Source organism: Procambarus clarkii, chromosome 70, assembly GCF_040958095.1.
Source record: "Procambarus clarkii isolate CNS0578487 chromosome 70, FALCON_Pclarkii_2.0, whole genome shotgun sequence".
Classification (NCBI taxonomy): domain Eukaryota; kingdom Metazoa; phylum Arthropoda; class Malacostraca; order Decapoda; family Cambaridae; genus Procambarus; species Procambarus clarkii.
The window spans coordinates 29,233,724-29,261,162 of NC_091219.1; the positions used below are offsets into that span (position 1 = coordinate 29,233,724).

The window sequence follows — 27,439 nt, forward strand, 5'->3', positions numbered from 1 at the left end:
AATACTTTCTTACAACAAATTAGTGTTGCAGGAAATCATACGCTTTTATAAGTCTCCAAAACCATCACATCATCAATTACAACGTCTGCAGATTATGAAACTATAGTTTAAAGGATTAGGTTGATTCGTGCGTATAAACATACAACGTTGTCACGTCTTTATTTTCACATTTATTAAGGGGCTCACCATAGCCCGTGCTGCTTGGAACGTTTGTTCCCAGTGGCTGAATCTAAAATAACAACAACACATTTATGGGTCGAGTGTCTGAATAATGTTTTAATATTGTCATTTATATTAAGAGGGGACTAACGGCAATTAGTTTCAAATAGTTGACATTAAACGAGGCTTCTGCTCAGTTACTTTGGGTTTATAATAAGGTAACGCATTTGTCATGATTTGATAAGCGTCGAGTTTGAAAAGGTTCTGCATTACCAAGAGCTTAAGAATCTAGGCAGTCTACCTAACCTCTCGAAGTCGATGTTTATTGAACCCGTCCTCTAAAAAATAACGTCACTTTTGGCCCGTATGCGCGCTATGGCCAAATTTGGACGTAATTTGAAATGAAATCGACTCACAAAAGTGACGTTCTGTTCCGTTTTCTGTTTGAGGCGTCCGGCCTCCTCGGACACGCTAGGAAAAGAAACTTTCAATTAACGTTTTTCATAACGTTTTGAAACTTTATGAGAATTTCCTGCCCACCTAACCTATCAGAGGACCCTTAACTTACTGTTGTTAAAAAAAAAATCCCAAATTTATTTTCATTTTCAAATTACGTCCAAATTCGGCCATACGGGTAAACGGCCAAAAGCGACGTTCTTTTTAAGAGGACAGGTTGTTTATTAGTTCGTTGGAGCGTCAATGTTGTTGTGCTTTTTATTTCAAAACAACCTTCTAATTTACACGTAGTCTACAGTGTCGAAACTGATGTTAATTAAAGGTGAAGAGAAGTTGAGTAAGAAGGCGAGGGACCAGACCACATGAGCTAAGAAGCAGCACCGTCACGCCCGGGGCTCCTTGTCACCCACACCTCCTGGGCCGCCTTCCATGTCTTACACCCTACTTGTTCTACCCTAAATAACTACTAGTCAATTTAATAGACATGTAATCTCTGGATTGGTACAAGCGAAGGTTACACACATATATGAATGAGTTTGGGTGGATTAATCTTTGTGAGCGACGAACTATAGGGTCAGCTGAGGCTGTCTAATGGGCCTCTTTTGACCCAATGGGACGATACCCATCGCGTTAAACAACTATAACCCTACAAACACTAAGTACAGACCAGTGTCACTGACGAGCATTTCCCTACAAAGTACTGGCAAGAATAATAAGGATAAGACTAGTAACACAGTTGCAGAGAATTAGGAATGTAAACAAATATCAACATAGCTTTAGGGAAGGAAAATCATGCCTAACGAACCTACTAGAGTTCTATGATAAAGTACCGACAATAAGGCAGAACAGAGGAGGTTGGGCAGATTGCATATTTCATGACTGCCAAGTAGCCTTTGATACCATGTTCCACAAGAGTTTACTACTAAAACTCGAGAGACAGGCAGGAATGAGGGGAAAAGCACTAACGTGGGGAGGGGGAGGGGGAAGGAGAATGATAAGAACCATATCAAAAGCTAAGGGAGAGTGACAGATGGAAAAAGATGTAATGTTCACAATGAATACCAATAGAACAAGTGGACCCAGTTGGAAGCGTGAGACTCGTATGAGCCATAGGAATGTTACGTCTATGACTCGTCTATTTCTACGAAAAAAGGCGACCCAAGAGACGTGGCTCAACCCCTGCAAATACAACTAGATAAATACACACAAGCATACCTTGAGGTGCTTCCGGGGCTTAGCGTCCCCGCGGCCCGGTCGTCGACCAGGCCTCCTGGTTGCTGGACTGATCAACCAGGCATGCATGCTCACATGCTCACAATTAAAAAAACCTAGTGTACTTTTAACAAGAAACAGCTTGTTTCCTTAAATAGCAGTAATTAGGCGAAGGTAGTTGTGTGCGTGAGAGATCTCGTATATAAACCCTGGTGCATGTCGGTAGAGACTTGACCTTCCAGTTGTCATCGAAGAAATACATTACTGACTTAGATTGCAGGACCGAAAGCTTCTTTTCCGACTGTCGGAGGATGACAGAGCTGCCCACCACCCAGACATCCCGTCACACGTAAATTATATTGTTGAGTCCTGGTCAGCGGAGGAGCACAGGCAGCTTAGCGGCTACAAGATCCACGACGTATTATGTAAGAGATTTGGACGTTTGTCCGTAAAGAAACACGAGTCTTAACGTATTACTGAATGTTGGCGTTCTGATTGATGCAGCAAGGTGGTGTGAGGGCGCCTAGGGACACTCAGGTGATGGGTGGTGAAGGAAGGGATGGTAGGGAAAGGTGAGTGGGTGGTGAGGTGAGGTGAGATCAGGTGTGGTGAGGGGCCGGTGGCGTGACCGGATATGACCTGCGGGTAAAATAACAGGATAGAAGGGGTGGTGGTGACAGCTTGTTGATGTGGTTATTGTTGATGGTGGTGGTAGTAATAGTGGTTATTGATGTTGGTAGCTGCGATTAGTAGTGGTGGGTAATGATATGGTAGTGACTGTGGTTGGTGATGATTATAGTGGTTTTGGGTTTTGATAGTGGTAGTGGTGGTGGTGGTGGTGGTGGTGGTGGTGGTAGTAGTTATTCGTGGAGGTTGTGGTGGTGGTGGTTGTTATTCGTGGAGGTTGTGGTTTATTACTGTAATTCGTATTGTTTAGCATTTGTTGTTGTGACTCGGTGGTGGTGGTTATGTATTGTGGTGGAAGTGGAAGGGTGGTAGATGTGATGGTGGCAGCTGGAGGGGGGGGGGTGTTGTGATCATGTATGGCAACAGTGGCGGGAGAGTGCTTCTGCTGGTTGTCCAGGTGGCAATAAGTGTTGCAAATTCTTATTGCCATTGATTTTGGTTGTAGTGGTGGCTGGTAATGGATGATAGACCCTCGTCACGGCCCTTGTGGATTTATCCACCATCATAGTAGCATTGTCTATCCTTGTGTGGACCCACGTCGCAGTCCGCCCTAGCCAGCAGCTAGGCACGCGGTGCGCGTTCACCTATAATTATCCAGTTACTGGCCTGACCAGATTGATGATTGATGAACATTAAGGCACCCAAAAGGTGGCACGGGCATGAATAGCCCGTAAGTGGCGGTCCTTTTGAGCCATTACCAGTATCAAGAGCTGATACTGGAGATCTGTGGAGGTGCGACTGCACCCTGCGTGACGGGAGATGTCTCCCGTGGCCTGACCAGAAGCGGTTTAACCTGATATACCGAGTGACAAGTCCATTTTCTTCTGCGCCGCGCCTCACTATGTTTGTTCTCCGTACAGAGTTGTGCAAAACATTGTACATATCCAAAACATTGACCTGTTACACTTTACAATTGTTTTTTTCCATAACTGTCATTTCATCTCCTCATATCTTTTTCATAACCAAGTCTTAGTGTTTCGAGTTGTATCCGAGTTATTTTGGAGTAATGGCATCTTCAGCTGGGAACATCTTGAGATAATCTTCATCTTGAGATTATCTTGAGATGATTTCGGGGCTTTTTAGTGTCCCCGCGGCCCGGTCCTCGACCAGGTCTCCACCCCCAGGAAGCAGCCCGTGACAGCTGACTAACACTCAGGTACCTATTTTACTGCTAGGTAACAGGGGCATTGGGTGAAAGAAACTCTGCCCATTGTTTCTCGCCGGCGCCCGGGATCGAACCCAGGATCACAAGTCCAGCGTGCTGTCCGCTCGGCCGACCGGCTCCCTTACCGGCCGACCATTTGCAAATTATCAACACAAATGCCACATGTTTCAAAATCAGTTCAAAATCCAGTTAGAAAAATCCTCAAGGAACAATGGCCGGGGGGGGGGGCCTTTGACAAGCCGCTGGCTTCCTGTTCCTGTCTTGGCAACTAAAAACAGTGGCCAGCAGGTAAATTCAAGTAAATATTCGCCATAAAACACAGTAGAAGACTCTCCAGAAAATGAAATGAAAGACGTTTTCTATAAAGAGTGGATTTGTTTGGTTTTCTTTGGTGCCACGATTGATTGGCGTAACAATTTAATATTTACCCTGAATGACTTAGCAAGACTACAAATTAATCACCAAAATTTGTAAACAAAGAATAACTCTTAACACTTTCTTGTAAATGCACCAGAATACATTTTATTGGGTCTCTAATTTATTTGTTTCTAACTTCCATTCGTGTCAATCTCAAAATTAAAAAATTCAATTGTTTATTCAGGTAAAGTACATACATACAGGGTGTGATACAAATATTGATGAAGTTATAGATAGAGCTAATACATACAATGCCTAAAGCCACTATTACGCAAAGCGTTTCGGGCATCTCATCCCATTATCTCTTACTTGGAAATGGGTTTACTTACTTTTCCTGCCCGAAACACTTTGCGTAATTGTGGCTTTAGGCACTGTATGTACTAGCTCTATCTATAAATCCATCAACTTTTGTATCTTACCTTGTATGTATGTACTTTACCTGAAAAAATATTTGTATTTGTTTTTTGTTGGGTGTCTCTACCTTGCCTCTTGGTAGTAACCTGCGGACCACTATCTCTCTAGTGGTCTCGACGAGGACAGGAAGCCGGCGGCTTGTGAAAGGTCCCTACATTATTCCTGATGATTTGATCGAGCAGGACTGTGAAGTAACCTACCAGCAGGCTCTGATCATGCCTATATTCTCTTCCTCTCCTCAAAGGTCATTGAGCTCCTATCAAGTTGTGATACCTATTAACTAATTGTAATCATTGCTAGTTGTAATTACATCAAGGCCAACTATCTGGGAATCGAACTATATGAAATATAAATGTTCTGTAGCCTGCATGTTGTTTTTACGTTGGAGGGTGACGGTGCGAGAGTCCAGCAGCAAACCCCAATTATGTACTACACCAGTTAACTGTGACTCCGTCCAGTTGTAGCCATATTTGGCTGTGACCTCGTCTAGCGGTAACTACTTGATCTCATCTGTGGCTTCATCAACGATAAATATGTGTGGGTGCATGGAGTTTTGTGTCCAGTTCTAACACCCTGTTAGTGGTGTAACCAGTGTAGTGTAACCAACAGACCACTGCTGGTTACACCAAGCAGTGGTCTCCTTACCTTGAGGTGCTTCCGGGGCTTAGTGTCCCCGCGGCCCGGTCGTCGACCAGGCCTCCTGGTCTCATCTATGACTATAACTCCATTTGTCACGGCTCATGCCACTGTCAGTGAAAGCGAGCCTATGAGATCAAAACGGATATACAATGCCAACGCCCCACAAATGGCAACGACTAATCTCTTACATCTGAACGACTAATGTCATTGGCATTAGCCGCTGAGATGTAAGTCTGGTCCTAATCACACACTCAGACCTTGACAAAGCACTCAGGAGTGTGCGAAAGACTTGGTGTAAATCTTTACATAAATTTCACAAATACATAAGTGTGGGTTTTTATCCTTTATAACTATAATGTCACGGAGTAGTTGTGATGAGTCCGGCCCAGCCTTACACGCCATGTGATACAAATACGAAAATAATTACCATACAAAGAATTAATAAGAAGTGTACATAACAAAAACCAATAGAACTGCTTCCTTGAGTGGATAGTTACTGAATTTTTTTAAATTTAAATTTTGCCCCGAGGGGCGAGTTTATTGGGCAGCGCCACTCATCTTGTGAGTGGACACACCACCATAGTGACAGTATTGGGCAGCGCCACTCATCTTGTGAGTGGACACACCGCCATAGTGACAGTATTGGGCAGCGCCACCCATCCTGTGAGTGGACACACCGCCATAGTGACAGTATTGGGCAGCGCCACTCATCCTGTGAGTGGACACACCGCCATAGTGACAGTATTGGGCAGCACCACTCATCCTGTGAGTGGACACACCGCCATAGTGACAGTATTGGGCAGCGCCACTCATCCTGTGAGTGGACACACCGCCATAGTGACAGTATTGGGCAGCGCCACTCATCCTGTGAGTGGACACACCGCCATAGTGACAGTATTGGGCAGCACCACTCATCCTGTGAGTGGACACACCGCCATAGTGACAGTATTGGGCAGCGCCACTCATCCTGTGAGTGGACACACCGCCATAGTGACAGTATTGGGCAGCGTCACTCATCTTGTGAGTGGACACACCGCCATAGCAGCATGTACAACACTCCCCAATAGGAAGAAAACCCGCTGGGTTGTTCATCCTGTCACTTGTACCCAGACACAGCTGGGACTTGCTTAACTGTCTCAAGTGAACAGCTCCTCAAACAAGAAGATTAACATCTATCAACCCTTAAAAGCTTAGGTTATCTTGCGGGTGCAAATTACTGAATATCAAGATAACTGACTTGTAACAAGCTGCACACTTCTCACGTTCCCCAAGTCCGGTGTGTGACCGGCACCTCCAGGCACGCAGTAGTGCCTAAGCGTCGTAGAGGTCTAACGAAAGAATGAAGGAAATGAATGAACGAAGGAAATTGTATATGTGAAGGCAGGAAGTATAAGGGCGTACTCATCGCCCGTGTCGAACTGGAACACCTCTATTATACTGTGTTTGATTGTTTCCTGTGTTTGTGTGGGTGTGGGGTGGAGGTGATGAGTGGGCGTGGTTGTGGGGTGGAGGTGATGAGTGGGCGTGGGTGTGGGGTGGAGGTGATGAGTGGGTGTGGGTGAGGGGCGGGGGTGATGAGTGGGCATGGGTGAGGAGCGGGGGTGATGAGTGGGCGTGGGGTGGGGGTGACGAGTGAGCGTGGGTGAGGGGCGAAAGTTCCTTGTGTATTTTAGAGGAAGATCCTTGTGTGAGGGGGAAGAGCCTTGTAAATGAGGGGACGAGCCACGGGTATATGAGCTGTATGAGGAGGAGAGCATTGTGAGGGGTGCCTGTGCTCGCCTATTTGTTACTTCAGGATCAGTTTTAGCTCTTGGACCCTGCCTGTCTGGCCGGCGGTACTGCAATAATTCCCGACCCATCTTCCACTCATTTATACTTTTGACATTTTGAATAGAATTTACTTCTATAACATGCTCACTTCGTTAATTTTCCTAATATTCTCGCACTAATCATATAAATTGTCTAGCAAGTGTGCGAATAATGTGGTTCTCCAGCGTCCACCCCCACGCCCTCTTGGTGCGGCCAGTGGAGAGCAACCCAAAATTGACACAATATGAAGCGTGAGCAGATGATGGGCAGGGCAGGCAGCGTGAGATGATGGGCAGGGCAGGCAGCGTGAGATGATGGGCAGGGCAGGCAGCGTGAGATGATGGGCAGGGCAGGCAGCGTGAGATGATGGGCAGGGCAGGCAGCGTGAGATGATGGGCAGGGCAGGCAGCGTGAGATGATGGGCAGGGCAGGCAGCGTGAGATGATGGGCAGGGCAGGCAGCGTGAGATGATGGGCAGGGCAGGCAGCGTGAGATGATGGGCAGGGCAGGCAGCGTGAGATGATGGGCAGGGCAGGCAGCGTGAGATGATGGGCAGGGCAGGCAGCGGAACACATGTGGTGCAGTGTTACAGGAGGTGGGCTGGGCAGGCTGGCAGGCATGACGGAATGATCTCCAGCAGGCCAGCTCTCACTCTCTCTCTCTCTCTCTCTCTCTCTCTCTCTCTCTCTCTCTCTCTCTCTCTCTCTCTCTCTCTCTCTCTCTCTCTCTCTCTCTCTCTCCGTTGATGCCATGGCAGAATGTAAATATTGACTGGACAAAATTGGTTTCCTGTGCATGATGTGACTAGTTTTATAAAATGTAGCAACAAAGGAAGAAGAGGTTGTAAATAGACATCCATGAGTTCCGGATCCGCGAATCATTCTGGAACACTTTCGATCAGGAACTTCACCCCGGGGGTCCGGAGAGCTTCGATCGGGGTAGAGGGGACGGGAGGAGGCGCCGTAGGGGTGGTGGGAGAAGGGTGAGGTAGGAACATGGTCCCAACCCTCCGTCAAATGTCAATATTACTCACTCTCCTTCTGGAAACTGGCCTCCAGGTCTTTTACAGCAGCAGCCACACCATGTATTGGCATCCTTCTTGCCAGGAATGCTGGAGTGAGCGAGGAATATAGGCGTAGGCGCCATGCAAGCGTCACCATCTAGCGGCAACAATTCAAATCACAAGCCTGTATTAGGCTGCCAAACAGAGGGTAAGATAACTCTAGAATACCAAAAAATATGTTTTCTTTGCTCGCTTTCGTTTAGATCATATTTTTTATATTCACGAATATTTCCCATGAACACTAGTCTGTTCGAACTACGGAAATAAGAAGGAAAACGAAGAAAAAGGAAAAGCGAGTATAGTTCAGGGAAAGCACATGCGCACTAGTGCTGCAGCGTCTCCAGCCATGAACTGAAGTGGAAGTTGGTGTCGACCGCGATCAGTCGCATGATGACGTCGAGAGGGATCGAACGCGCCCCTCAGCGTCTCTGAGTCGAGAGGACGGGTGTGTGAGACATGTAATAATAAAGAACTCTTCCTGGTCAAGTTACGGGGTGACATCCTCTCCTTCCCGCGCCTCCTGGAATGTTGCCTCGCGCCGCCCGTGGCTGCTCCTGCTGCCGCTCCTCCATAACCACCTTCAGTAGACTTCTCCACGGGTGCCGGCCTCGCCTCACCTGAAGGCGGCGGGGTCAGGAGTCCTGGAGGGCTGGGACAAGATGCTCAAGACGGGACTGTGCGAGGTGGGCTGCCCAGGCCTGGGGGCATTGTGACGGCTCGCTCCTCCTGCACGCGCCCACTCCCTCCTTCACTCACCATGGGCAACGGTATGAACAAGGTAGGTGACGGGGGGCGTGCGTCACACTAGACGGGGGGCGTGTGTCACACTAGACGAGGGGCGTGTGTCACACTAGACGAGGGGCGTGTGTCACACTAGACGGGGGGCGTGTGTCACACTAGACGGGGGGCGTGTGTCACACTAGACGAGGGGCGTGTGCCACACTAGACGAGGGGCGTGTGTCACACTAGACGAGGGGCGTGTCACATTAGACGAGGGGCGTGCGTCACACTAGACGGAGGGCGTGGTCACACTAGACGGGGGGCGTGCGTCACACTAGACGAGGGGCGTGTGTCACACTAGACGAGGGGGCGTGTGTCACACTAGACGGGGGGCGTGCGTCACACTAGACGAGGGGCGTGTGTCACACTAGACGAGGGGCGTGTCACACTAGACGAGGGACGTGTCACAATAGACGAGGGGCGTGTTACACTAGACAAGCGTGTCACACTAGACGAGGGGCGTGTCACACTAGACGAGGGACGTGTCACAATAGACGAGGGGCGTGTTACACTAGACAAGCGTGTCACACTAGACGAGGGGCGTGTCACACTAGACGAGGGACGTGTCACAATAGACGAGGGGCGTGTTACACTAGACAAGCGTGTCACACTAGACGAGGGACGTGTCACAATAGACGAGGGGCGTGTTACACTAGACAAGCGTGTCACACTAGACGAGGGACGTGTCACAATAGACGAGGGGCGTGTTACACTAGACAAGCGTGTCACACTAGACGGGGGACGTGTCACACTAGACGAGGGGCGTGTTACACTAGACAAGCGTGTCACACTAGACGAGGGACGTGTCACACTAGACGAGGGGCGTGTTACACTAGACAAGCGTGTCACACTAGACGAGGGGCGTGTTACACTAGACAAGCGTGTCACACTAGACGAGGGGCGTGTTACACTAGACAAGCGTGTCACAATAGACGAGGGGCGTGTTACACTAGACAAGCGTGTCACACTAGACGAGGGGCGTGTTACACTAGACAAGCGTGTCACACTAGACGAGGGGCGTGTTACACTAGACAAGCGTGTCACACTAGACGAGGGGCGTGTTACACTAGACAAGCGTGTCACACTAGACGAGGGGCGTGTTACACTAGACAAGCGTGTCACACTAGACGAGGGGCGTGTCACACTAGACAAGCGTGTCACACTAGACGAGGGGCGTGTTACACTAGACAAGCGTGTCACACTAGACGAGGGGCGTGTCACACTAGACAAGCGTGTCACACTAGACGAGGGGCGTGTTACACTAGACAAGCGTGTCACACTAGACGAGGGGCGTGTTACACTAGACAAGCGTGTCACACTAGACGAGGGGCGTGTTACACTAGACAAGCGTGTCACACTAGACGAGGGGCGTGTCACACTAGACAAGCGTGTCACACTAGACGAGGGGCGTGTTACACTAGACAAGCGTGTCACACTAGACGAGGGGCGTGTCACACTAGACAAGCGTGTCACACTAGACGAGGGGCGTGTTACACTAGACAAGCGTGTCACACTAGACGAGGGGCGTGTTACACTAGACAAGCGTGTCACACTAGACGAGGGGCGTGTCACACTAGACAAGCGTGTCACACTAGACGAGGGGCGTGTTACACTAGACAAGCGTGTCACACTAGACGAGGGGCGTGTTACACTAGACAAGCGTGTCACACTAGACGAGGGGCGTGTTACACTAGACAAGCGCGTCACACTAGACGAGGGGCGTGTCACACTAGACAAGCGTGTCACACTAGACGAGGGGCGTGTTACACTAGACAAGGCGTGTCACACTAGACGAGGGGCGTGTGTCACACTAGGACGAGGGGCGTGTCACACTAGACGAGGGGCGTCAGCTATCACTTCACTTGTTGATACTCTGGTTAATTAATTCACTGTTAATCTCAAGAGGTTTCTTGGTTAATTCTTTAGTGCTTTAATTGTGGCTTGGAAGGCTTCGTGATCAAACAGACTGTGCTGATAGTCGTTGTTCTTAGACTGGTGGACAGGTCGACCTGGTGCTCCAGTGAGCTCTTGTGGTTCTTCCTGATCGGTTGTTGCTTCTCTGATTAGCTAGTGTGCCTGATAGGAAGAATATAAGGTCACTTGGTTTCTAAACAATTACTTCAATTCTGACTGATAGAATGACTAGTTTTCTTACGTACTGACTGATTGGTGTGCTGAGTAACTGTTTTTCTGACTGGTAGAATGACTGGCGTTGTGACCATTTAACAGAGTGGCATCTTCCAATAAGAAAAAACAGTAGTGGAAGGAACACAGAGGACAGGGAGATGAGACAGACACAAATGGACCAGATAAAAATCATAAACCTCAATAAATAATAAAAACTATGAAATTACATTGCATGTGATGCTGCTCCATAGTTATATTAAATGCTCCATTGTCCATAGTAAATGTTCAAGTGAGTAGATCAGGGAAGACGGGAGGAGAACAGCGAGCGTGACGAGGGAAGGTGTAGAGGAGCCACAACAGGTCCCAGTAAGAGGAGAGCAAGTAACCCTAGAGAACAAACTGGCAAGTATTGAGGTAACAGTAACGGAAGTATTGAGGTAACCAAAGTTACCATATTAAAGCTGTAGAAGCAGAAAGTATATCATTATACATATTGTCAAAAGCTGCGCAATACCGGAGTATACCCTTAGTACTGATCTTTAACGAGTTATTAGCCAGGGAGTCCAGCATCTGGATGGCGGCAAATGTGGCCCCAATATACAACTGGGATACAGAATGAGGAGCTTAACCACAGACCAACAGTGTCACAAACCAACATTCTTTAAACAGTCACTGAAAAAAATCAAGAAAATATAAAAAAAGTGTATATAAACTATACACTTTAGACTTGTACTGAGATCCCCCACGGTGGAACCGCCGACCCTCCCCGAGGATGCAACCCCACAACAGATGCCTAGATCCAGGGTACGCTTTTGCTACTAGGTTGAGAGGCATTAGGTAAAAGAAAACATGCCCAATCATTTTTGTCCCGCCAGGGAATCCAATCCGTGAATCCCGATTATGAGTCTGGGATGAAGTCGACTGTACTATGAGACCTTCGTTCGGTCATATTACCAAATTCATCATACCACCAGGTCCATCATACCACCAGGACCATCATACCACCAGGACCATCATACCACCAGGTCCATCATACCACCAGGTCCATCATACCACCAGGACCATCATACCACCAGGTCCATCATACCACCAGGACCATCATACCACCAGGACCATCATACCACCAGGTCCATCATACCACCAGGTCCATCATACCACCAGGTCCATCATACCACCAGGTCCATCATACCACCAGGATCATCATACCACCAGGTCCATCATACCACCAGGACCATCATACCACCAGGTCCATCATACCACCAGGACCATCATACCACCAGGACCATCATACCACCAGGTCCATCATACCACCAGGACCATCATACCACCAGGTCCATCATACCACCAGGTCCATCATACCACCAGGATCATCATACCACCAGGTCCATCATACCACCAGGACCACCAGGTCCATCATACCACCAGGACCATCATACCACCAGGACCATCATACCACCAGGTCCATCATACCACCAGGTCCATCATACCACCAGGACCACCAGGTCCATCATACCACCAGGACCATCATACCACCAGGTCCATCATACCACCAGGACCATCATACCACCAGGTCCATCATACCACCAGGTCCATCATACCATCAGGACCACCAGGTCCATCATACCACCAGGTCAATCATACCACCAGGACCATCATACCACCAGGTCCATCATACAAAAATAAAAAAAAATGATCGTTGATTGACAGTTGAGAGGCGGGCCGAAAGAGCCAGAGCTCAACCCTCGCAAGCACAACTAGGTGAATAGTTTCCTCTCTCCCCTCCCTCCCGTGCCTCGTTCCACCCAGCCTTCCCATTCTGCTGGGATACGTATAAAGAGCTTTTACATATTTTTGTTTAGGTGCTGTCCCTTTCTCAGCCTGTTCTTTTGTTCTTCCTATTTCCTCCTTTCACGCGTCACTTTTGCCCGCCCCCTGGACTCTACTAATTGTCTACTTTATTACTTTATGTTAACTTTTTATATATTGTTATCTTATCTCCCAATATGTCATTTGTTCCAGTGTGGTAAGGCCCAGTTCTCTTAGTCTGTCCTCATACCTCAATCCCTTTACCTCAGGAATACGTCTCGTTGCACATCTGTGGACATTTTCCAGTTTCTCCTTGTCCTTTTTCAGGTAAGGGTTTAATGCTGGGGATATATATTCAAGAGTGGGTCTCACCTTCGCTGTATATAAGGGCCCGAAAAGGTCTTTTGTCCAAGTTTCTGAAGGATACTTGGACGTTGGCCAGTATGTCATATGCAGCTGTTGTTATTCTGCTAATGTGGGCTTCTGGCATCAGATTTGGGTTAATGTCCACTCCCAGGTCATTCACCTTTTCAGATTGAAGAATTTTTTTGCCTTCATCCTATACTGCTTGTACTCCTGCTCCAATCCTCATAACTTTGCATTTGACTGGGTTGAACTCTACTAGCCATTTTTCGGACCAGCTTACGAAGCATGACCAAATCCGTTCACAATGCGTCACAATCTATCTCTGCCCTGCCTCTTCTCACTAGTTTTGCTTCATCTTCAAACATTGATATGAAGAAGTCCATTTCCACTGTCAGGTCGTAGACATTACAAACAGGATGGGCTCCAAACCTGACCCTTGTGGTACTCGTACCCTCTCTCCACTCCGATGTTTCTGCTCTCACTGTAACCCTCTGAGAAAATAAGTAGGATTCGAGCCCTCACCCTCGGTACTCCCAAACCCACGACCTACGCCACTAAACCATATGGTCAAAAGCAATGCAATGAATCCTTCACGTGGCTCCTGATCGCCTCATTGATACATCACGTTAATGTGATTTCAGTGTGCACCTATAACCATTATTTCCTTCCCGATAGATACTCTCTGATCCACTTTAGGACTTTTCCCGATACACCAGCCAACTTTTCTGGTTTGAGTTTGTGATGACCAAACTACACGTCAGTAAACGAAGAAACGACGACGTTGCGGCCCGTCCTGGACCATTGCCGTGTCATCTCACGACTTGTGTGTGTGTGTGTGTGTGTGTGTGTGTGTGTGTGTGTGTGTGTGTGTGTGTGTGTGTGTGTGTGTGTGTGTGTGTGTGTGTACTCACATATTTGTACTCACCTATTTATGTCTGCAGGATCGAGCATTGACTCTTGGATCCCGCCTTTCGAGCCATCGGTTGTTTACAGCAATGACTCCGGTCCTATTTCCCTATCAAACCAAGTTTTAAAATTATGAATAGAATTGGCTTCCACAACCTGTTCCCCAAGTGCATTCCATTTTTCCACTACTCTCACGCTAAAAGAAAACTTCCTAACATCTCTGTGACTCATCGAGTTTCCAACTTCCACCCAGGTCCCCTCGTTCTGTTATTATTACGTGTGAACATTTCGTCCATGTCCACTCTGTCAATTCCCCTGTGTATTATGTACGTTCCTATCATATCCCCCCTCTCCCTTCTTCTTTCTAGTGTCGTACGGCACAGTTCCTTCAGGCGCTCCTCATACCCCATCCCTCGTAACTCTGGGACGAGTCTCGTTGCAACCCTCTGAACCTTTTCCTGTTTCCTTATATGCGTCTTCAGATGGGGACTCCATGATGAGGCGGCATACGCGAAGACTGGTCTCACGTAGGCAGTGTAAAGGGCCCTAAATGCCTCCTTACTTAGGTTTCTGAATGATGTTCTAACTTTTGCCAGTGTAGAGTACGCTGCTGTCGTTATCCATTTATATGTGCTTCAGGAGATAGATTAGGTGTTCCGTCCACTCCCAGGTCTCTTTCTCGCGTCGTCACAGGTAGGCAGTTCCCCTTCATTGTGTACTGTCCCTTTGGTCTCCTATCATCTAGTCCCATTTCCATAACTTTACATTTGCTCGTGTTGAACTTTAGTAGCCACCTGTGTGTACTCACCTATTTGTGCTTGCGGGGGTTGAGCTTTGGCTCTTTGGTCCCGCCTCTCAACTGTCAATCAACTGGTGTACAGATTCTTGAGCCTACTGGGGTCTGTCATATCTACATTTGAAACTGTGTGTGTGTGTGTGTGTGTGTGTGTGTGTGTGTGTGTGTGTGTATCAATCACTCTCCGATTGTATTCAAATGAGTGTTTTAAGCCCAATGAAACATTGAAAGGTCATTCATACAATTATTCCTAATAATAGCATGATATAATGAGTCAGCAGTAAACATTCACATAAAACAAAGTTTCTGTAATAGCCGCTGTCATGTGCCCGCGCCGGGGGTGAAATGTGCGTCTTTCCATTACTAAAGCCTAAATTTTACAAATAAAATTGTGTACAATTTACAAGGTATTGCAATGTTTTAGGGGAGAACTCTGTCCCTATTTTATTATTTTAATCTATATTGTTATTAATAATACCAAAATTCAGTGGTCTTTATGGTTTTAAGTTTCGTAACGAGATGAGAAGGCCGGAGTATTGTGTTAAGACCATCACTACTATCGTAGACGCTGGCACTAAGACCATCACTATTATCGTAGACGCTGGCACTAAGACCATCACTACTATCGTAGACGCTGGCACTAAGACCATCACTACTATCGTAGACGCTGGCACTAAGACCATCACTACTATCGTAGACGCTGGCACTAAGACCATCACTACTATCGTAGACGCTGGCACTAAGACATCACACTCACCTTATCTGAGAACACCTGGAGGTTGACATTACACTCACCTTATCTGAGAACACCTGGAGGTTGACATTACACTCACCTTATCTGAGAACACCTGGAGGTTGACATTACACTCACCTTATCTGAGAACACCTAGAGGTTGACATCATACCCACCTTATCTGAGAACACCTGGAGGTTGACATCATACCCACCTTATCTGAGAACACCTGGAGGTTGACATTACACTCACCTTATCTGAGAACATCTGCAGGTTGACATTACACTCACCTTATCTGAGAACACCTGGAGGTTGACATCACACTCACCTTATCTGAGAACACCTGGAGGTTGACATCATACCCACCTTATCTGAGAACACCTGGATGTTGACATCACACTCACCTTATCTGAGAACATCTGCAGGTTGACATTACACTCACCTTATCTGAGAACACCTGGAGGTTGACATCATACCCACCTTATCTGAGAACACCTGGAGGTTGACATTACACTCACCTTATCTGAGAACACCTGGAGGTTGACATCACACTCACCTTATCTGAGAACACCTGGAGGCTGACATCATACTCACCTTACCTGAGAACATCTGGAGGTTGACATCATACCCACCTTATCTGAGAACACCTGGAGGTTGACATTACACTCACCTTATCTGAGAACACCTGGAGGCTGACATCATACTCACCTTACCTGAGAACATCTGGAGGTTGACATCATACCGTCCCTGCAACAGAGAAGTTGATTTGAGAAACAGGTCACCAAAATATTACTTTCATTACAACTGCAAAGTTTAAACACTTTAAAAGTTTAAACAGTTCAATTTGCTCAAGAATGCCAGTGTAAGTCTTGTGTCAGCAGCTTTCACGTACAGTCAGGTGAATCAAGACCTTCTTCAACCATTCGACAACAAATTTAAAAACTACGTAACCTAACCCAACCAACCCTAACTTATTCAACCTAACCCAACCTAACATAAACTACCCAACATTAATTAAACCCAGTCTAATCTAACCTAATGCAAACTATCTCAACCCAACCTAGCCTAACCGAACCCAACATAATGTTACCCATCCAAACCTAACCCAAATCAAACAAATTAACCCAACCCATTTTAACAACTTGACCCAATCCTTCCTAACGTCATAGACTCTCACTTAGAAAACGGACTGCATGTGACTGAACATAGAACGCCAGTTACAAAGTTCCTCCTTTCGTATGTTCTTAGTGTTCTTATGAAGGAACATTGCCACATGTCTTCCTCCTCCCATTCCAATATCCCCTCTCCTCTCTCTATATAATTATCACTCACCACTTCCTAATAATAATGACCAACCTTCTAATATAAACTTATTCATTATTAGGAGATTGATAAATTAATATAAATCCACATTTTTTGCTAATAATCACCCATGTCCATCTTCTCCCAAAATTATTATGAATCTCCCCCCCTAAGAATTATTAGAAGATTTATAGTAATTATGAGTTGGTCTCCTGGGCAGCAGCCTCCACGGCCGGCGCAGGTACACGGGGGATCACCTGCTGAATTACCCGCCCAAGATAAATGCCTCGCCAGAGATCAATAGCAAAGTTCATCGTCTTGGGGAGAGTGAGAGGAGGGTGGAGAGGCAGGCGAAGAGGGAGATGGGCAGGTTGAAAACGAAATGGAAACAGAATGAGAGACTGGGCATGAGAAGTCGAAAGAAATAGTGAGAAATTACCAGATTCCGAAACAGAATATGGGACTGACAGAAGGTGAGAGAAGAGAGAAGACAGAGATGAGAGAATGTGAAGAGACAAAAGAGAAGGCGAAGAGACAAAAGAGAAGGCGAAGAGACAAAAGAGAAGGCGAAGAGAGAGAGAGCGAGAGAGAGAGAGAGAGAGAGAGAGAGAGAGAGAGAGAGAGAGAGAGAGAGAGAGAGAGAGAGAGAGAGAGAGAGAGAGAGAGAGAGATGCACCAGCACCATAAGCCGTGCAACAAATGGACTGTGGATGCTATTGAGAATACAATATGAACCTAAAGACCTCTGAGTCCTCACTACTGCAGAGCACTCAGCGTCACCACCACCTACAGTATGATGAATCAAAACAACACTAACTCTCACGCTAACAAAAACGGAACACAGTCGTCGATGACGAAACTTATTATCTCGGAGCAGTGAATATTCTCTTGCTGGGACGGGAACCTCAGAGAGGCTGTAGACCACCACGCCCCACCCTGTCACGCACCACCCTGTGACGCACCACCCTGTGACGCACCACCCTGTGACGCACCACCCTGTGACGCACCACTGCGTGACGCCCCACCCTGTCACGCACCACTGCGTGACGCCCCACCCTGTCACGCACCACTGCGTGACGCCCCACCCTGTCACGCACCACTGCGTGACGCCCCACCCTGTGACGCACCACCCTGTGACGCACCACTGCGTGACGCCCCACCCTGTGACGCACCACTGCGTGACGCACCACCCTGTGACGCCCCACCCTGTCACGCACCACTGCGTTACGCCCCACCCTGTGACGCACCACTGCGTGACGCACCACCCTGTGACGCACCACTGCGTGACGCCCCACCCTGTCACGCACCACTGCGTGACGCCCCACCCTGTCACGCACCACCCTGTGACGCACCAAAGCGTGACGCACCGCAGCAAGAATTATAATGAGAAGAATCTTCGTTTGAGTTACTTCCAAAAATATTCCTCTGATGTGATTACTTGATCAAGCGCCGCTGAAGCCTCTTCCAGCAGTGTTCTGTGCGTGTTATCTTTGTTCTACAAGGTGTTCACTCGTTCTCCAGAGGCCTCACTCGCTCAAGAATCACTGAACTCTAATTGTAAAAAATACACATCTCGCTAAAACATTTTATGAAAATGAAAAGTATTCAAATTAGCAATTTATATTAATATAACCATTAAATTATTAATATGGAAGCCCTATCTATACTTTTCACAAAAAATTGCGCTTACATTTATTGAGAGAATAAATTGCCTGTTGGATTAATTATCCGGCATGTTTTAACGGATGGGTAGTTAGCAAAGTAATTATGGACATTAATTTTCAAATTAAATGTGTCCGTCAAAGTGATTTGAAGGCTATTGCTAATTTAGAATTGATTCTGAAAAAAAACACAATTAGTTCATTAATATTTAGAGGAGTAATTCTTGTTGTATCACATAATTACATTCTGGAGATGCTGGGGTTTAGGTCTGGGGCCGAGGACCACAACCCCTTAGGTTAGCCTGCGTTGTGTAGTCACATAGTTGTGCTTGAGGGAGTTGAGCTCTGCTCTTTCGGCCCGTATCTCAACTGTCAATCAACTGTTACTAACTACTAATTTTTTTGTTTTCCTCCACACACACACACACACACACACACACACACACACACACACACACACACACACACACACACACAACACAAGGGGAACACGCACAAGGGGACACAGGTGGAAACTGAGTGCCCAAATGAGCCACAGAGATATTAGAAAGAACTTTTTTAGTGTCAGAGTGGTTGACAAATGGAATGCATTAGGGGGTGATGTGGTGGAGGCTCACTCCATACACAGTTTCAAGTGTAGATATGACAGAGCCCGATAGGCTCAGGAATCTGTACACCTGTTGATTGACGGTTGAGAGGCGGGACCAAAGAGCCAGAGCTCAACCCCCGCAAACACAACTAGGTGAGTACAACTAGGTGAGTACACACACAGAGAGGAAGCAGCCCGTAGCGGCTGTCTAACTCCCATGTACCTATTTACTGCTAGGTAACAGGGGCATCAGGGTGAAAGAAACTTTGCCAATTTGTTTCAACATGATCCGGGAATCAAACCCGAGCCACAGGATTACGAGTCCTGCGCGCTGTCCACTCAGCTACCAGGCCACCCCCCCCCCCCCTGTGTGTGTGTGTGTGTGTATATATGTGTGTGTATGTGTGTGTGTGTGTAATTACCTAAGTGTAGTTACAGGATGAGAGCTACGCTCGTGGTGTCCCGTCTTCCCAGCACTCTTTGTCATATAACGCTTTGAAAACTACTGACGGTCTTGGCCTCCACCACCTCACCTAACTTGTTCCAACCGTCTACCACTCTGCAAAAGTGAATTTTCACCTTTTGTTTGAATGCAACTTTATGATAAACATACAAGCTTTGAGTGTAACTTATGGTAAACTTAACAGAGTTCCTTCCATTAAACTAATAAAACTTAAAAACCAGGTCATCAGGAGACACGTCCGCCACATAGAAAATAATCAGGCGAATTGACAAGGTAGACGAGGTCGGATTATTTGATTCACAGGTAGAAACTAGTTACTGTACAGGAATGAATGATGTATTCAAATATAAATATGACAGAACCCAAAGGGTGTGGGATCCCGTACACCAATCGATTGGAGGTTTAGAGGCTAGACCCAAGAGCTAAAACTCAACTTCCGCAAGTACACACCCTCAATATACACTTTCGAAAGCAAATATATAAAGCACTTTCAGGAAGCGGGTCATTATATGCCAAGACCGACAGCTGATAAGGCTGAGCCTAGGAGCTACAGCAACGATATCTTGGTAAGAGTATCCAGGTGAGTATATACTCACCTGGAACCACACCTTACCTTACCTTGAGGTTACCTTGAGGTGCTTCCGGGGCTTAGTTTCCCCGCGGCCCGGTCGTCGACCATGCCTCACACAAGCACTAAATCAATACCCCACCTCACGGTAACGCGTGCCAAGAAATTTGTTAGAAAACTTGTACATAATTAATTTACCAGCACAAAACAGGAGTTTAAGAGAAAGTTATTTGAAGGCACTTGCTAGTGGGTTGACCACGAGGATAATCTCTAGCCATTAAAACATGGCACGCCAGCGAGGTGCTTCAAGCGAGAGCCACCTTTTATTAGGGAACATATTTAAGATAAAGCAATGTGATCTTGACGTGCTCTGTGGTCGAGCAGCCTGGAATGTGGCATGGCAGCCTAGTGACGCTTAATTCTCACAGAATGGGGGATTAACTTTCCATGAATGACAAACTAAACAATTTCAGATGAAGCACTTAAGGAATCCTGTAATCAAGTACCTGAGCACTGAGTCACACTGCTACCATTACTGCAGCTACCACACTGCTACTGCCACTACTCAACTATGATTACTGCTACTCTGCTGCTGTTGCTGCTGCTATGAGTACAAACTGAGAGTTTTTACTCTCGTTGTCAAACATTTTGTGTGACCTTCCTGGCGACCTTTGACCAGTCCTGAACAAAATCAATAGGTCGCCTGCCTTGTCACACGGAAAGCTGATGAAGGTTCGCCTGATACGCTTCACAACATGTACACGGACACACAACCCAAGCTGCTCAGTCATATTGGAAGAAAAATGTCACATGTCGGTCTCGTGATTATTGTCGTATCTATCACTACGCTTCGGCGATTCAGGATGGTGTTGTGGTGTTGAGAATGAAAGATATAGTGAAAGGTACGAACAATAACTACCCGCACTGACGATCATAGGAGGTTCGTGCTGACACCAGTAATCAACATCCAGATGAATTCGACTTCAATGGCCCATCGTTGCATCCAGAGGGAAGATGGAAGACCTGGCGGACAACTGGAAACCGGAGTCAGGCAACAATCACCTCACCCTATACTTCGGAGCTCCCTACGATTAAAGAGGTTAAGTGAATCGTAGAGTGAGGTCACTTACAAATGTCAAGATTTCTCCATGTTAAAAATAAGAAGCTCTCCTTGTAAAAAGACTGGCAAAAAGATATCCAGAGACATTGCAGTAGCCATACACAGACTCAGACTGTGCTACAAGTGCTGCTGGGAGGTAATAAACCCACTAGTTAAAGCGTGTCATATCTGTGGAACAGATGCAGAGGCGCCACTATTGCATTACTTACTGGAATGTCAAGCAACTGAAGACCTGCACATCAAACAATATTAATCCAACGACAGCAGCTGTATTAGATGAAAATTCCACAGCAACTACAATGATTAGAAAAGCCGTTGAAGAATGGGACACACTAGTGAACATTCTGCACCTACATCCGCCACCAGGATAATGTTATTAAAACAATAATAAAACCAGTGCGCTAAAACAGAAGCGAAAAAAACAGGGGAAAAGGAGGAAACCCCACCTCTATTTTAAAACTTAGACCCAAATATCACAGTAACAAGGTTATCGCGAATAATCGAACTCAATTACGGGCTCACTACAGCCCGTGCTACATGGACATTACGGGCTCACTATAGCCCGTGCTACATGGACATTACGGGCTCACTATAGCCCGTGCTACATGGACATTACGGGCTCACTATAGCCCGTGCTACATGGACATTACGGGCTCACTACAGCCCGTGCTACATGGACATTACGGGCTCACTATAGCCCGTGCTACATGGACATTACGGGCTCACTATAGCCCGTGCTACATGGACATTTCGTTGTGAACAGGTTCTCCTGTCTCGTCTTAATGCTCAGTACATTATATATATCAGTGTATTTGGTGCTTGGTCTAAGGTTACCACTTTCTGGAGGGTTATTAAGGCCTCCGCAACACCTTACTGACCAACCAGCAAGTTTGGTCTTGACCTTAAGGCCTATCATCCTCTAAGGGTTATTAAGACCACCACAATATTATACTTACCAGCCAGCAAGTACACTGTAGTCCTCAACATAGTCCAGGACTACAATACTCTCAGTGTAAACACACAGCTGGAAGGAAGGAAGGAACACCTCTCACCGTTACACAAAGGTCTCACCTTTGTGTAAAAATCACGAAATAAATTCTCCTTCAGGTAATCCGCTTGTTGAATACCAGTTAAGAATTTATCCACCTCTAAGGTATGGATTTATTATTATCCACTTATCCACTAATATCTTGAGTGCTGTACCACGACATAGTCACAGTTGACTAAGGCGCAGCTGGGAACATCCCGTCCGTAGGTTCGAACCCTCATCACGGCCCTTGTCGATTTGTTCCCACTATCATGTTCACTCTCTCCAAGTCCCGTTCACTAGGTCAAGGTCATGCTCACTATCCCAGGGTCAGGCTGGCTATATCCACTGTCACACTGTCCCAGGGTCACGCTCACTATCCCAGGGTCACGCTCACTATCCCAGGGTCACGCTCACTATCCCAGGTCACGCTCACTATCTCAGGGTCACGATCACTATCCCAGGGTCACGCTCACTATCCCAGGGTCACGATCACTATCCCAGGGTCACGATCACTATCCCAGGGTCACGATCACTATCCCAGGGTCACCATCACTATCCCAGGGTCACCATCACTACCCCAGGGTCACGATCACTATACCAGGTCACGTTGTCCTGGTTGTCACGGTCACTTAAGCAGGGATAAGCAGGCTCTCTGAATACAGTCGTGAGAGTTATTGATGATGGGTGTCAGAGGCGGGAGGGGCGAGAGGGACCCCATCCACCCCACCTTTCCCATGGAGGGATGGGGAGGACCACCCCTCATCACCCCCTTCTTTTTTGGGGGGTAGGGAAGGAAGGGAAGGGAAGGGAAGGAAGGTCCGTCCCTGTACCCTTATTTTGCCATGTTTTCCTACCTGTGGAAATGCAATTTTTTCCTTATACAAATTAAGGTCTTCGCAACCCGCCCTTATACAGCCCGTCTTGTGTCAACACTAAGTAACGCAGGCAGCCCTGCATGCTGGCTTCTTGGGAGGGATGGAAACGGTTGGGCACGTTTCATTTCACCTAATGCCCCTGTTCTCCTAACAGTATATAGGTAGCCGGGAGTTAATCAACTGTTGTGGGTTGCATCCTGGTGAGGGTCGGTAGTTCCGACCTGGCGGAGCACCTTGATATAAGCCTAAAGTACATCCACAAACTTCCTTTCCTCGTCAAAACGAATTATTATTAATGATATCCTCGCCCAGTAACCCATCTTCTGGTCATGATCCTCAATGCTGCCGTCAACTCCGAAGATACAGTCGTCAATTTTAACATTGTCAATCAACTGTGTAACCAAAAGCTGCGTTCTGTCGAGCACAAACATCATGACCACTGTGTTAGTTCCTGTACCCGTGTTGGGTGTGGTCTCTGGCACCCGTGTGGTCTCTGGCACCCGTGTGGCTGTACCCGTGATGGGTGTGGTCTCTGGCACCCGTGTGACTGTACCCGTGATGGGTGTGGTCTCTGGCACCCGTGTGGCTGTACCCGTGATGGGTGTGGTCTCTGGCACCCGTGTGACTGTACCCGTGATGGGTGTGGTCTCTGGCACCCGTGTGGCTGTACCCGTGATGGGTGTGGTCTCTGGCACCCGTGTGGCTGTACCCGTGATGGGTGTGGTCTCTGGCACCCGTGTGACTGTACCCGTGATGGGTGTGGTCTCTGGCACCCGTGCGGCTGTACCCGTGATGGGTGTGGTCTCTGGCACCCGTGTGACTGTACCCGTGATGGGTGTGGTCTCTGGCACCCGTGTGGCTGTACCCGTGATGGGTGTGGTCTCTGGCACCGTGAGACAAGTGTGTACCCAACACCAAACTTGGCCACTAATCTGGAGAGGTCGGGGTCGCTGGCCACTAATCTGGAGAGGTCGGGGTCGCTGGCCACTAATCTGGAGAGGTCGGGGTCGCTGATCTTCACAAAAACAAAAGCAAGTCACTAGTAAAGAACAATAAACAAAAATTCCTTCTTGTTTTCAGTTGTTAGGAAGTTAATTAAAAAAAAGTCTCGATTAGAAACTAGAAATACAACTGGCTAGGAATTGTTAACCAATTATCACAATTTTATCCCCCAAGAGATGACATCTGTATTGACCTGTTTACGTTATCAAAATGGGGTAAGTGTTGACTGTAGACACAATGTGTGTACAGATACAATTTGTACATAATGAAATTACAATGACGTGATATATCTATAATAAAATCTTTGGAGTAAGACTGCGGATCGAACTTGCGTCCCGAGAGAGCTCCATTACCCATACAAGCACATGCACGTTTCATATACAGTATTGGACTGGGTACCAGCTCGGTGCTTATAAAGTAGATTCAGACGAACCCCGGGTTGTGTAACGTTTAGTATATTGTGATGTAGTCCTGCTCCGTGCCGCAGTCCTGCACCAAATATTTGATCATACGAGTTGTTCCCGAGCCAGGGCCGGGCAGCAGTGACGTCAGTGCTTGCACAGTTGCTCTGCGACCCATTAACCAGAGTCTTCAGGCGTGAAGTACGACGAGACGTGGAGTGACGTGCGCCACTTTGTCTCAGCTCCATACAGTCCAGCTTATGTATTATACCTCAGCCTGGTTGATCAGTCCAGCAACCAGGAGGCCTGGTCGACGACCGGGCCGTGGGGACACTAAGCCCCGGAAGCATCTCAAGGTAACCACCTCAAGGTACCTATTACAATTCTCAAGTAGCAAAATTATAGTCAACGCTTGTTTTTTAAAACGTATCCTCTAACAGTGGGTATAAAACCACCGAACAAATATGTTGATCTGGTAATGGGTGTGATATTTACACACTGATACAAATATGCAGATGAAAACAAGTCAGTCGTTCCTTCTACTATATGTGCTTTCGTTTTGTTTCCGAACTAATGACTCTTTATCGGGGCGAGGTTAGATAAGGTTGAGTAAATTTGGGTGACGTTACGTGAGATTAATGTTCGGCGGAGAACAGGAGAGTGATTTTATTTCCATATCTGTTTGTTAATAAGGCGTAGGGAAAGGAAGCATTTGGTGGTAAAGAACAAATCCACAAGGGCCGTGACGAGGATTCGAATCCTCGTCACGGCCCTTGTGGATTTGTTCTTTTGATGCGTCATGTTATTGTGATTTATGTGTGTAATTTGTTGGTAAGCTGGGCGGCCAGTATTAGTATGGTGAACACACTTGTACACAGTGTCAACACACTCGCCACAGCCGCCCGCACAACTATCCAGTCTCTGCTGCCTCAGACTCCTGCCGTAATGGGCCAAGAATCTGCATAATCCTAGATTTTGGCCAAATTCTAAATGGGGGTCAGATCTTGGTGATAACGGAAGCATCGGGCAGTTATGGCATTTCCCTGAAGTGGACGTGAATTAGTAGTATTTCTGATATTGTTACACCTGGTGCTGTAGTTGCTGCTATTTGATATGCAGCTTTTATTGTCGGCGGTGCTTTTGTTGATGTTATTCCTGTTGTTGGTGTTGGTGGTATCAACATTTGTATTATGTTGCTAAGTTACTGTTCTTTATGTTAGTCACCCACATAATATTTACAGTGATAACTATAGGCCCAAGAGCCTCTGTCAGTATGGAGGCGTGTGCCTGGACCAGCTTCATGGACTCCTATACACCTCTCCTTGTGGTGATCTTGGTCAACTGTGATGGGAATATTCGTGACTGTTATGAAGGTTTCCGCAATAATGGTGGCAAGCACATGGGTGTAGACGATGAGTCACAGCACATGGGTGTAGACGATGAGTCACAGTAACGTCACATGGGTGTAGACGATGAGTCACAGTAACGTCACATGGGTGTAGACGATGAGTCACAGTAACGTCACATGGGTGTAGACGATGAGTCACAGTAACGTCACATGGGTGTAGACGATGAGTCACAGTAACCTCACCCAAGATATGATCAACAAACCATGCCACAAAATTAAGAAACGACGACGTTTCGGTCCGTCGTGAATACTCGTTGATAACGGTCCAGGACGGACCGAAACGTCGTTTCTCCATTTTCTGATGTGTGGACTGGTCACCAAGCTTATAAATACTGTAGGTGAGCTTGGAGGTCGTTGCAATAAAGTAATGGAGGCACAACACGACAAAGCTCTTCAAATCAATATTTTTCCAAACATGAGAGAAGACACTCCTTACTGGGTAAAGCTTAGATAGATAGGATATGAATGCGATATAAAAGATGCTTCAGAATACAGGGAAACAACATTATTTGAAACTCTGAAATATTTTCTTAAAACTGAACTCTAAAAATTTGAATTTCTCTCATACGAACTCTTAACAAACTTCTATGAAATTATTTTCCTCATAAGAATTCCTTAATTCCAAATTGGTCCCTTTTCAAAGTTCGGTGAAACCGGTGTGCCATATCGGCCCCTTAGCCCCAGCGCGGTTGTTGAAAACAGGCACAATATGCCCGTAGAGTTTACCTGGAAATGCTGTGACATATTGACCCTTTTTTCGGAATTTTTCTGTAAGATTTTCCTACTTAATTTATCCCATAAGAACTCTTAACAAACCTCTAGAATCTCGGAAATTATTTTCCTCATAAGAATTCCTTAATTCCAAATCTGTGACTGCCCAAATTTACCTGAAACCCCTGACACGCTAAGCGGGAATTTGAATTTCTTCCATAAGATCTCCTAACAAACTTCATAGAAGTTTGTTAGGAGATCATTTTTCATCATAGGATCTCTTAACAAACTTCTAAAATCTCAGAAATTATTTTCCTCATAAGAATTCCTTAATTCCACATCTGTGACTGGCCAAATTCACCTGGAAACCCTGAAGAGCTAAACGAGAATTTCCAAAAAAATAAAAATTCCCGTTTAGCTCTTCATCCCTACTACTACAGATACAAACAGGGAACTGGACCTAGCCCCACTAGAGGAATGACTGGGACACACACGATAACAACAATCCAGATTCTGAAGGGTATTGACCCAACCTGTCCTCAGCCCAGACTCCTACAGACTACTGTCCACCCAAACACGCGTTCATCTACTTTATCTTACTGTGTATTTCAAATAACATTAATTTATTTGTAAGAAAATACTTATGTAATAGATTTTTGTACACAGGCGTAAGTTAAATTACGTTGGATGCTTAGGATCTGTTAGCAATTATTTGTATTTTAAGATTCTGGATGAAGAACGTGGAGATTTTTCGAACAGAGAACGAGAGCGAAG

The 27,439-nt window shown here is 46.6% G+C and overlaps 1 protein-coding gene and 1 long non-coding RNA gene across 2 annotated transcripts in view; one reads left to right on the top strand and one right to left on the bottom strand.

Annotated features, from left to right (window-relative positions):
• The window catches only part of LOC138356108 (uncharacterized), a 106,801-nt gene that overhangs the window by 73,304 nt on the left and 6,058 nt on the right, over window positions 1-27,439 (bottom strand). Inside the window, exon 2 of the long non-coding RNA XR_011224194.1 lies at window positions 16,244-16,282. This is a non-coding gene — a long non-coding RNA (uncharacterized lncRNA). The remainder of the gene's footprint in view (window positions 1-16,243; window positions 16,283-27,439) is intronic.
• The window catches only part of LOC123775314 (mucin-2), a 48,217-nt gene continuing 28,720 nt past the window's right edge, over window positions 7,943-27,439 (top strand). Inside the window, 1 exon segment of the mRNA XM_045770371.2 lies at window positions 7,943-8,799. Coding sequence (XP_045626327.2) covers window positions 8,779-8,799 — 21 coding nt within the window. The 5' untranslated portion in view covers window positions 7,943-8,778.